Source organism: Sorex fumeus, unplaced genomic scaffold (assembly GCF_029834395.1).
Source record: "Sorex fumeus unplaced genomic scaffold, SorFum_2.1 ptg000073l, whole genome shotgun sequence".
Taxonomy (NCBI): domain Eukaryota; kingdom Metazoa; phylum Chordata; class Mammalia; order Eulipotyphla; family Soricidae; genus Sorex; species Sorex fumeus.
In genome coordinates this window covers 10,921,630-10,935,137 of record NW_026606130.1, presented here as the reverse complement: position 1 = coordinate 10,935,137, position 13,508 = coordinate 10,921,630, and the positions used below count along the sequence as shown (strand labels likewise).

The following is a 13,508-nucleotide window of genomic DNA, read 5'->3' as shown; positions in this document are numbered from 1 at the left end:
CAGAAAGAGAGGGAGAGACATAGAAAGATTGCATTCATCTGAGTAGTATAAAGTAACAAATTGGGAGACACCCAAGAATAGCCGAGGGAAGTACCAGGAGGTTCACTCCATGGTTTGGAGGCCAGCCGCTCATGCTGAGGGAGAAGGGAGCTCAGATAGAGAGGAGAGCACCAAGAAAAGGGTGTTGGGAGGACCCTCCTAGTTTGAGAGATGCATGCTGAAAATAGATTATAGACTGAACATGATAGCCACTCAATGCCTCTTTTGCAAACCACAGTACCCAAAAGGAGAGAGAGAACAAAAGGGAAAGCCCTGCCGCAGGGGTGGGGTGGGATGGGGGGATAAGGGGATGGGAGAGATTCTGGCAGCATTGGAGGTGGGGAATGGGCACCGGTGGAAGTATGGGTACTCAATCATTGTATAATTGAAACCCAGGCACAAAAATTTGGAAGCTCAACAACTATACCACATGGAGGTTCACTAATAAAAAATAAAAATAAAGTAAAATAAAATAAAATTTTGTGTCATAATTTTCAATTATCATCAAATTATCCCACATCCACTGGTATCACTGGTTGTTACTTAATTCGTGAAGCTAACCTAGTGTGTGAGGTTACTTACAGGTTCTTTCCCATCCATGGCCTCCATCCACAGCCTTCTGTTAGCTTCTGAAAGGGCCTGTAGAGTTATAGTTCCTGGCCTGAGGAATAAAATTAAAAGTTCAATGCAGAAAACTCACCTGAAAGAACTGGGTCTTTATTCTAGTCCCTTTCTTCCTGGGACATATACACTAAGTAGGGAGAGTAATATTCCAATTATTCAAAATCCATTTTATTTAGATTAAATAAAATTTACATATTGGTTCCATTGTGCTTAAACCAAGCCGAGAGTCTTTCAAGCCCTCTTTATTGGAAGTCTGTGATTAGATATGCGCTTGGGAATGAGTACATTCATCACGGGGATATTAGTTTAGCAGGAAAACGGCTTTGCTACTTCTACTTGGATAACCAAGGAATATTTCCAGCAATGGGGAACAGAATTTTTGTCTGATTTTAACAAATGTCATTCTGATAATCACAAATAAAATATCTATTACATGACTAGTAAATGCCAGGCTATTGTTTGTTTTTGATTTGGAGCCACACCTGGCCATGCTCAGGTCTTGATGGACCATAGAGGGTTCCAAAGATTAAACATAGGTCAGCCATGTACAAGACAAGCACCCACTGTAATCTCTCTCCATCCTAAAGGTGCTAATTATTTCATATATATTAATTAATTTACTCTATTTAGAAAGTTTATATCTGGTACAAAAGTAATCTATAGTTTACAAAGGGAAATTTGAGACATTATGTGATGACCGTAGGCAACACAAAGTATATAGCCAAAATTACATTTGTTTCAAAGAAAGATTACATATTCATTCTTTAGCCAATATAAATAACCTCTTCTGCAGGGAAAACATGGTAACATCCAATTTTATTCTAATTTTTTAAGGATACCTGATCTAGAGTGATCCTCTCAGTTTAAGACTACAAAAACCATAAAAACATGTTTTTCTAGAACTCTAAAACATAACTTGATGTTGACAATCAACCATTTCATTCAAGAATAAAGTTTGCTTGTACTACAATTGTTTAAAAAAGAAACATTTTCTTAATGCTGCCATGCTACCCTTAATTTTCCAAATACAAGGCTTCTGTCAGACAACTAAAAAAACCTATGAATTGTCTTGTATTAATCTAATCAATAAAATAGTTTTCTTCATATATTTATATAGTACTTATATGGTATTGTCAGCAGAGCCTGGCAAGCTACCCATAGTTTATTTGATATGCCCAAAACAGTAACAATAATGGGCTTCATTAATCTGACCCTGAAAGAGCCCTCAATACGCAGTTGGGCTATGCTAGCAGGATGAATGAAGACGTTACTGGCACCCGCTCAAGCAAATCGATGAACAACGGGATGACAAGTGATACAAGTGATATGGTACTGTAATTCAACCTTAATTTTCCTTTCCAAACAACTGGATGATTCTTTTCTGCACTAGCATCGTCCTCCATTCCATCTACCTCTCCATACATAGAAATAATAGACAAATAAAATTTGAAAACTTTATCATGGTAGCTGGTGCCTCCGTTGTTCTAAATAAGGGTTTTTCATGACAAAAAATTGAAAATATATTTATTTATTAAGTTTGGATCAGCGTCCGAAAATATAGTATGATTTCTTAACAATAACTTTAAATTATTATTTTGTTTTTATTTTGGGGCCACAGCCAATGGTAGTTAGGGCTTACTCTTGGCTCTGCACTTCACATCACTACTGTGCTCAGCATACCACTAGGGGGTGTCAGGGATTGAACCCATACAGGCTGCATTCCCCTACCAGATGTACTAGGGCTCCAGCTCCTTAAAAATTTAAAGACTAAATTCATCTGTGTAAAGTTGTCCGGGTTCAGTAAACAAGAAAAGAACAATGTAGAGAAAGAAATTCAATCAATAAATGAGTTTGAAGGTCTTTGTTTCAATCATAAAAAATTATAACAAATTAATTCTACTTTAAATAAATCTCTGTATAATCAAAAATGCGTGAATCGTATTAGCACCAAGTTGGGGGAAAATTTAACCTAACACAATCCACCCCATCTACCTTTCCATTAATATATTTTCCAATGCAATTATTCTTGTGTCTTACATTAGGTAAACTTTTTAAAAGAATGAATTTTGTTATTTTCTTCTTTTTGCAGGTTCACCAACTGCTGATCGTTTGCATATCTGTTAGAAAATTAAAACCCAACACTAGGAGTAACTTTTTCTGCTGAGTGCAGGCAAGTAAAGTGGACTGTTAGCAAAAATCAAAGTATGGACTAGTTATGACAAGAATTCCTTTGTAAAACTGTCAATAAACTAAGACAAAGATAGCATGAAAAAATTACTTTGTTTTCAATAGTAAGAGGTGACAGAGGGAAATAAAGTAAATACCCTGCCACAGCTCCTGAGAAAGGAGTGTGGAGTGGGAATGGGGCTTGTGGGGCTTCCAATTTACATCAGTGCAGCTTACCTCTCATTAGTTTCTATATCAAAACAGAACCTCTTGTCAATAGACTCTGTCTTCCTTCTCACACAGTACTTCAGAGTTAAATCCAGGGGTCCCTGATATAAGAAAATGATTAATAATGATTTTTAAACAGATTCACAGAAGCATCTTCGGCCAAAGAATCAGATGTAATCTGTAGTCTAAGAAAAAAATTTATCTCCAGGGGCATGGAAGATTAAAAGAAAAAATTATCTCTAAACAAAAGTTTTGGTAAGATGGCTAAAGTTTTCTTCGAGTTCAAGAATAAATACTTGAGGCCTCCACCTTCCTCTCCCAGGAGTGCCAACTTCCCAACCAGTGACCCAGTCCCCACATGTGCACCCCATCCAGGCAGCCAGACCCAAACTCGCCTCAACACCCTGCGGGCTAGCATACTGCCCCCAACCACCACCTTCCAGCTCCTCCACCTTCCTGTCTCAGGTGCACCAATTTCCCTGACCAGTGATCCAGTTCGTGAGAAGAACTTACATTCTCTGAACCACACATTTGAGGCACTAGTTACCCTGGGTCCCACACATACCTATCAATAAGGTATCTACATTCACAAAGATAACCTGATTGTAAGGGTCAAAACATACAATGATATTAGATAAAACCCCAAAACACAAAAACAGAACCTCACCAAGCATAATGATTGAAATTTCTAGCCCAGATGAATCAAACAGTAGCAATGAACTCTATAACCTCTCAGATAAGGAATTTAAAGTAGACCTTTTAGGGAAGTATAAGGAGTTCAAAGAAGAAATGGAACACACTGCTGATAAAATACAAGAGGAAATGAAAGTGGAGGTGGAGGAAATGTAAACAAAAACACAAGTAGAAATGACAGGCCTAAAAACCTTGGGAGGCAAAATGAAAAACTCAGTGGAAGGCCTCAGCAACAGAGTAACAACTGCTGAGGATAGAATCAGTGAGCTTCAAGATGAGGTGCAGAGACTCTCCAAACAACAGCAAAACATGGTAAAGAACCTCAAAATAAATCAACAGATGTCAAGAGAAAATCAGGATGAAGCCAAGAGGAATAACATAAGAATCACTGGAGACTATCTGGCGCCTACAGGGATTGGCTTATAGGTGTGGCCCCTGGGTGCCAGAGACTGGGAGAAGCAGACAGAGGATCTCTGCTCCTGGGTCCCGTTGAGCCCAGAGTCCAAGGTCTCAAAGTTTCACATTGCCTGGGTTCCGGGGACTTCAGTCATGCATGAGGCTCAGCCAGAGTGTCTGGAAAGTGGCCCGGAGTGTGGTGGCAGTTGGGTAGTGGAGGTCAGCTGCTGGGACTCAGTCCTTGGGGTGGGAAGTGCTCTCACAAGACAAGAAAACCCCCTCAAATACACCAAACTTTGGCAGAGAAATGGAACAAAATCCCAAAACAATAATCTTTCTCTATGTCAGTGGGTAAAATGCACGAATTAAAAGACACAGAGTGGCAGGATTGATCCAAAAACTGAACCCAACATTCTGCTGCCTGCAAGAAACACATCTGAACAGGAAAACATAGACTCAAAATGAAAGGATTGAAATCAATCCTACAAGCAAACAGCTCCCTCAGAAAAGTGGAAGTGGTCATATTAATATCAGACCAAATAGACTTCAGACTGAAGGTTACAAGAGAAAATGAAGGTCATTTCTTAATTATCAAAGGATTGGTATATCAGGAATAATTCACTTTACTAAATGTGTATACACCTAATGAGGAAAATACTTAAAATGACTCCTCATAGACTTGAAGGAAGATATTGACAGCAACACAATAATAGTTGGGGACTTCAAAACCACTTTATCACCTCTTGATAGATCAACAAGACTCAAAGTCAGCTAGGATATACTTTATCTGAAGGAAGAAATAAAAGACAGGGGTCTAGTAGACATATATAACACATTTCACCCCCCAAAAGCTGAATACACATTCTTCTCAAGTGCACTTGGGACATTCTCCAAGATAGAACACATACTGGGCCACAAAACATACCTATATATAATTAAGAGGATAAAAACTATCAATTTTTTTTCAAATCTGGATGCACTGAAAATCTAAGTAAATAATACCCAGAGACAGATATTCAAATCAAACACCTGGAAATTAAACAGCTCACTACTAAATAACGAGTGGCTTAAGAAGGAATCAAAGAGTGAATCAAAAAATTATTGGAAATGAATGAGAATGAAGACATGAGCTACCAGAACCTATGGGACACAGCAAAAGCAATGTTAAGAGGAAAGTTTATAATTCTACAATAACTCATCAGGAAAGAAGAGTTAGTCAAAATAACTTACTCACCTCACAGCTTAAGATTTTGGAGAATGACCAACAAAAGGAGTCCAAACCAGACAGGAGGGAAGAAATAATAAAACTTAGAGCAGAAATTAATGACACGGAAACCCAAAAAACAATCCGAAAGACCAGTGAAACCAAGAGCTGGTTCTTTAAGAAAATAAACAAGATTGATAAAACATTAGCAAGACTCACAAGGAATAAGAAAGAGAGACCCTTAATAAACAGAATCAGAAACAAAAAGGGACACATCACAACGGAACCTACAAAATTCAAAGGATAATAAGAGATTACTTTGAAGAGCTTTATGCTACACAACTAGAAAAACTTGAAGACGTGAATAAATTCTTGGACTCCTATAATCTCCCAAAGCTGACCCAAGAATACTTGGAATACCTGAACAAACCTATCACTAACAAGGACATTTAAATAGTAATAAAATTTCTCCTAAAAAACAAAATTCCTGGCCCAGATGGATTCACTTGTGAATTCTTCCAAACCTACAAAGAGGACCTACTTCCATTCCTGTTCAAGCTTTTCCAAGAAACTGAAAAAAGAAAAAAATTCCAAAGAGTTTTGATGAGGCAAATATTACCCTCATACCAAAATCAGACAGAAGAACCACAAAAAAGAGAATTACAGACCAATATCCTTGATGAACACAGATGCAAAGATCCTCAGCAAAATACTAGCAAACAGAATCCAATGGCTCATAAAAAAAACATACATCATGACCAAGTAGGATTCATCCGGGTATGCAAGGATGGTTTAACATTCACAAATCAATCAACATAATACATCATATTAATAAAAGAAAAGATACAAACCATATGATTCTATCAATAGATGCAGAGAAGGCTTTTGACAAGATCCAGCAACCATTTATGATTAAAAACTCTCAGCAAAATGGGAATCGAAGGAACTTTCCTCAATATAGTCAACGCCATCTACCACAATCACACAGCAAGCATTATTCTCAATGGGGGAAATGCTGAGAGCCTTCTCTCTAAGATCGGGTACAAGACAAGGCTGCCCACTCTCACTACTTCTTTTCAACATAGTAGTGGAAGTACTTGTCATATCACGTAGGCTAGAAAATGATACCAAAGGCATCCAATTAGAAAGGAAGAATTTAAGCTATCACTATTGGCAGATTACATGATACTATGCTTTAGAGAACCCTAAAGACTCAACAGAAAAGCTCCTAGAAATAATAAGGATTTTATAGCAGAGGGGCAGTTTACAAAATCAATACCCAAAATTCGTTGGCCTTCCTATGAAAAAATAATCTAAAAGTAGAAAGCGACATTAAAGAAAAAAATCCCATTCACAATAGTACTCCAAAGAAATTTTGTCCCTTGCAGTTAGTCTAACCAAAGAGATAAAGGATATATACAAAGAAAACTACACAACAATACTTCAAGAAATGAAAAAGGGCACTAGGAAATGGAGGCACATCCCCTGCTCATGGACTAGGAGGATTAACATTTCAAAATGGTAATACTCCCCAAAGTATTGTACAGATTCAATGAAGTCCCTATAACAATACTGATGGCACTTTTCAAAGAAATAGACAAAGCACGTCTGAAATTCATATGGAGTAATAAGCCCCCATGAATAGCAAACACAATCCTTGGAATAAAGAAGATGGGTGAAATCACCTTCCTCAATCTCAAACTATACTACAAAGTAGTAGCAATTAAAACAGCATGGTACTGGAACAGAAACAGACCCACAGACCAATGGAACAGAGTTGAATATTCTGACACAGCCTATAAAGCATACAATTACTTAATCTTTGACAAAGGATCAAGAAATGTTAAGTGGAGCAAGGAAAGCCTCTTCAACAAGTGGAGCTGGGAAAACTGGACAGCTACACACAAAATAATGAACTCAAACTTCTGTCTAACATCAAGCACAAAAGTCAGATCAAAGTGGATTAAAGACCCAATATCAGACCTGAATCCATAAGGTACATGAACGAAAATTTAGGCAGAAACCTCCATGACATTGAAGCTAAAGGCATCTTTAAAGATGAAACACCACTAACCAAGCAAGAGGAAACAAATATAAACAAATATTATTACATTAAACTAAGAAGCTTCTGTACCTCAAAAGAAAGAGTAAAATACAGAAACAACCCACTTAATGGGAAAAATATTTACCTAATAACCAACAGATAGGGGCTTAATATTCAATATATACAGGGCACTGGTAGAACATTACAAGAAAAAAACCTCTAACCCTATCAAAAATGGGGTGAAGAAATAAACAGGAACTTGCACCAAAAAATTCGCTAAAAATGGCTAAAAAATGGCTAAAAATGCTCCACTTCCCTAATCATCAGGGAGATGCAAATAAAAACAATAATGAGGTACTATCTTGATGTTGGCAGGTAGATAGGGAAAGGGAATGAAACTTGGATTAACAAAGTTTCATGGAAGAAGAATTATAGGACTGATCCACCTTGTGGATACAGAAAACAAAGACCTGATTAGACCATCCACAGACCCTGAGGATATAGGACCCCTCCCCACCCCATGAAGTTCCTTTTTTTCAAAATCCTAGGACCTCCCTTTTAATCCAATTAACTTTAGTGATTCAGCCCAAAGAAGACCATCACCACTCGCAATATCCCTGGTAACCTCCTTAGCAAAGGGGCTTTTACCTAGGAAGAAGCCCCATGTGAGGGAAGTTTGGAGAAATCCTATAAAGGCCACCTTGAACAAAGGAAGGGAGCGCATATGCTGCCTGAGCCCATGTGGGCTTACGCCCACGTGGCCAAGCACATGTGGTGCCCGAGCACATGTGTCACCTCGCCCACATCTCCCCTCTTGAGATGTGTACTTTCATGCTTTTGTGTATAATGCTAGGATTGTGTAGGGGCTCTCTCTCCGTCCTTAGAGAAGCCTGTGTTCTCTCTTGAGTACGTTACTCTCTCTCTCTCTCTCTCTCTCTCTCTCTCTCTCTCTCTCTCTCTTTCTCCCCCCCCCCTCAACACCTTAAAAATCCTCCAAATAAAATCTATTTGTTTCACTGCTTATCTACTCCTGAAATTCTGTTCTGAGAGACAAGACAAGAGCCCAGTAACCCCGGGTCTGGGGTGGCAGAGGTGGTTGGGGAGAAAATGACCAGTCTTTCTCCTCCCAGCTTCACATCAGCCACCTGTGAGGCCCACCGACATTAATCTTACACCACAGAAACTGGCACACATTAATAAGAACAAGAATAACCAGTGCTGGTGTGGATGTGGGGAGAAAGGGACTCTCATTTATTAGTATCTGTATTTATTGCTGGTGGGAATGCCAATTGGCCCAGCCTTTTTGGAAAACAATAAGGACATTCCTCCAAAAACCTAGAAATTGAGCTTCCATATGACTCAGCAATACCAATCCTGGAAATCTATCCAAGAGATGCAAAAAATAGAATAGAAATGATATCTTCACTTATTTGTTTATTGCAGCACAGTTACAATAGCCAGAATCTGGAAAAAACCCGAGTGCCCAAGAACAGATGAATGGTTGAAGAAAGTTTGATACATCTACACAATGGAATACTATGAAGCTGTTAGAAGAGATGAAATCATGAAATTGCATATAAGTGGACAGACATGGAGAGTATCATGCTAAGTGAAAATAGTCAGAAAGAGAAAGTCAGACATAGAGGAACTGCATTCATCTGTGAAATATAGAGTAGCCTAATATGAGACTAACACCTAAGGACAGTAGAAATAAGGACGAGGAAGATCACACCATGGTTTGGAAGCCAGCTTCATGTCCTGGGGGAAAAGGCAGTTAGGATGAAGAGGGGACCACTAAGTAAATGATGATTGAAGGGATCGCCCAGGTTGGGAGATATGTGCTGAAAGTAGACCAGGGACCAAACACAATGGTCTCTTAGTATCTGTATCTCAAATCACAATGCCTAAAATTAGAGAGAGAGTAAGAAAGACTGTACCTCTCACAGAGGCAGGGAGTGAGGTAGTGTGGGGGTGGAGGATGGGACACTAGGAACGATGGTGGTGAAATGTGCACTGGTGAAGGAATGGGTGCTTGAGCATTGTTTGAATGAAACACCATCATGCAAATTTGTAACTGTACTTCACGGTGATCCAATAAAAATTATTTAAAAAGTCAATATTTGACACTGGGAAAGAATGCTCAAGGTAAACTCATGCTGATTTCCAAGCATGGTAGATTAAATAAGAAATTCACTGAGTATTAACTTAAGTACTGGAGAAATGTTTTTTCCAAGGGGTTCCAAAAACTTAATTACTTTATTGTGCATACAGATTTAAATTTTCATAATCTCTTGTTAGCAAAGAAACCTAGGTAACAAGGTTGTATTGGAGTTGAATGGTCTTTGCAACACTTTCTTATTGAACTGTCCTCCCATTGTTCATCCATCGATTTGCTCGAGCGGGCCCAGTAACATCTCCATTTTTGAGACTTGTTGTTACTGTGTTTGGCATATTGAATACTCTCTGCAGCTTGCCGGGCTCTCCGAGAGGGGCGGAGGAATCGAACCCGGCTGGGCCGGGCTGGCTGCACGCAAGGAAAACACCCTACCACTGTGCTATCGCTCCAGCCATTCTTATTGAAATACTAGATGAAAATTGGTAGATATTTCTTTTCCCAACCACAAGATTCTTGACAATAAGAATAAAATGAATGATATAAGAAATATATATTATCAGTAAAATATGTAACATAGGAAATATAAAGTATAATTTAAGAATAAAAATGGAACGTTTCTTTTCCCAAACACCAAATTATTTTTTCATATTTACCTAAAGTCTCCCAAGTCGGTATACTGCTAATAGTAATACATGAGCAAACTAATACCTGAAGTCTTTTCTCAATTATATTATTCATTAGCTAGAAAACAGATGAGCAGGAAAAAACCTCTTTCATCACTAACTTTATAATCTATTAAATGTGAAAAAACTACCCTTATTGCTGTCTCAAACTCAGAAATATTGATCGAGTGACTCATCTGTATCTAGAATTATGCCATTAACGTGGCAATTGTGACTGATCATCTAATATATCTTCCTAATTTACACTTTCAGCCACCTGACCATTTAGTGCTCATGTAAAATAAAATCTCAGTTCTAACTAAATAATTTGATATGTATTTTCAACATGTTAATATATAATATTTTGATAAAATAATGGTTAATAAAATATATACAAACTTACCTCTTTAAACACTAGTCTCTCAGGTTTAGGACTATATCAAAGCTTAACATCATAGGCACTACCCACCACTCCAGCTTCATTTCCAACCACCCATCTGTTTTCTGTTCTATCAGTGCAATATGTGCCCACTTCAGAGATTTATTATGTTCTTTCATGATGATAACATTACATGTACTATTTACTCAACAGAAATTGACTATTCTTTTCAAGTTAAACTTTTGTTCTATAGACTAAAAACACTTTTGTATACACTATAAACTATAGTTATAAACTACACTTCAACTTTAATCCCTCAAAACTCTTCCCAATTCGAATACATTGCCTTCTATGTTTTCCAATAATATAGCTTCTGGTATTATCCCAAATCTACTGCCATGTATGGATCAGTTTTATAGCCTCATGACTAATATAAGAGATACCAAGTCGTCTACAGAATGGGAAAGAGTATTCACCCAATACCCATCTCATAAGGGGTTGATATCAAGGATATACAAAGCACTGGTTGACCTCAACAATAAGAAAACATACAACCCCATCAAAACTGAACAGAAACTTTCTCAAAGAAGAAATCCGAACGGCAAAAAAGGCACATGAGAAGATGCTCTATATCACTAATCAGGGAGCTGCAGATCAAAACAACAATGAAATATCATCTCAACCACAGAGACTGGCCCACATCCAAAAGAACAAAAGCAACCAGTGTTGGCGTGGATGTAGAGAGAAAGGGACTCTCCTTCACTGCAGGTGGGAATACTGACTGGTTCAGCCCGTTTGGAAAAGAGTATGGACGATTCTCCAAAAATTAGAGATTGAGCTCCCATTTTTTCCAACAATACCGCTCCTGGAAATATATCCAAGAGAGGAAAAAAAGTACAGTTCAAATGACATCTGCACTTCTATGTTCATTGCTGCACTGTTCACAATAGCCAAAATCTGGAAAACAAACCGAGTGCCTGCGAACAGATGACTGGTTAAAGAAACTTTGGTACATCTGTACAACGGAGTACTATGTAGCTGTTAGAAGAGATGAAGTCATGAAATTTATATACAAGTGGTACTACATGGAAAGTATCATGCCAAGTGAAATGAGTCAGTAAGAGAGGGACAGACATAGAAAGATTGCATTCATCTGGGGAATTTAAAGTAACAAAATAGGAGACTAACATCCAAGAATAATCTAGATAAGTACCAGGAGGTTCACTACATGGCTTGAAGGCCAGCCGCACATTCTATGGGAAAGGGCAGCTCAGATAGAGAAGGGAACACCAAGTAAATGGTGTTGTGAATATACTCTCATGATGGGAGATATATGCTGAAAGTAGACTATAGACGGAACATAATTGCCACTCAATGCCTCTTTTGCAAAACTCAGCAACCAATAGAAGAGAGAGAACAAAAGGGAATACCCTGCCACAGAGGTGGGATTGGATAGGGGAGATGGCGGGGAGGGATACTGGGATCATTGGGAGTGGAGAATGGGCACTGGTGGAGGGATGGGCACTCGATCATTGTATAAGTGAAACCCAAGTGCAAAAACTTGTGATGTCCACAACTGTATCACATGGTGTTTCACTAATAAAAATTAACAACAACAACAAAAAGATGCCATGTCAAACCATTGAAACTGACAGGTACACTGGTCTTTGTTCTGAAAACTCTGTGGCTCCATTAGGAGAAGTGCAGTTTGAGTCTCCACCCTACCAAAGCCCCAGCAGCCACACTCACACCTCACGGCCTCCACAATGTAAAGAGCCATGCTTGACTGCTTCATAAATAATCGCAAAAGATGTACAGAGCTGTTGAAAGTCAAAGGTATACCAAGGTACACTGCTTTTCAGGATAAAATCTCTAAGATCTTCTCAGGAGGAGGGCAGGGCAAGAATCATCTCAGTTCTACATATATTGGAACATATAGACATGGCCATGAGACATCTCCAGATTTAACAATACTGACAGCTAAGTAGGAGCACAACAAATTAGAAGGAAAAGTAAAATAGAAGCCAATAATCTCAATAAACTCAAACAATAACAAAAGTCTCAGTTTTCAATGAACATCCCAGTATATCCTCAGACTATGGCTTTAATAACACCATTATAAAGATATAATAATTTTCATAAATTTTCTTTCACTATAATATTGTTGATGGATCCACTTACAATTTTGTTATAACAAGCAATATAAAATAAATTTTTGTGCCCTTCAAGGGGGAAGGCTTGGGTGGTGGGTGGAAAACTTGGGACAAAGGTGGAGGGAAGGTCACACTGGTGGTAGGATTGGTACTGGAGCCTTAAATGCCTGAAATAACTATATTATGAACAACTTTGTAAACCATAGTGTTTAAATAAATATGTAATTGTCCAAAAAATTCCGGTATTCATGCCTAATTTCCCCATTTGATTTATAGCTCATTAAGGACAGTAATATATATATAAGACATGTAAAGTAATATATTACTGTATATAATTATATAATAATGGTTTATGAATTTTTGTGAACTATAATACTATTATTGTCATTATTGTGATGAGGAAACTGGTACACAATAAGAAAGCAATTTTGCCAAAGTAAAGAAAAAATGTGACACACAAATCAACTTCAGCGCCATGTAAGCTCATCTACAGGCCATGCTCCAGAGGCTCATAAATCAATCTTAAAAGGAATCAACTAACTGTCCAGAATTTTTCAGACACCTGCTCATGGTTGAAAACTCTGGGACACTCTGGGGGGCAGGGAAGACCAGGGTCCACCCAGACAGAGCACCAGCATTTGCTCACTCCCACACTCCAAAATTACCACCATACCTCTGTTGGGACTCCATGGTCTTAGAAACAATCCTCAACTATAAATTAACGTGCTGCAAATTCAGGTATGCAGGCCTTTATGACTGAAATCACCAGGTTTTCTCAGATTCAGAACTGTACACCTTCCTCTA

At 38.2% G+C, this 13,508-nt stretch overlaps 1 protein-coding gene across 2 annotated transcripts in view; it reads right to left on the bottom strand.

Annotated features, from left to right (window-relative positions):
* Positions 1 to 13,508, bottom strand: part of OPHN1 (oligophrenin 1) — a 553,120-nt gene that overhangs the window by 200,774 nt on the left and 338,838 nt on the right. For both annotated transcript variants that reach the window (XM_056130029.1, XM_056130028.1), the window contains exons 11-12: positions 3,067 to 3,158; positions 622 to 700 (exon numbers count right to left, since the gene is read on the bottom strand). In XM_056130029.1, the coding sequence (XP_055986004.1) occupies positions 622 to 700; positions 3,067 to 3,158 (171 nt within the window). The remainder of the gene's footprint in view (positions 1 to 621; positions 701 to 3,066; positions 3,159 to 13,508) is intronic.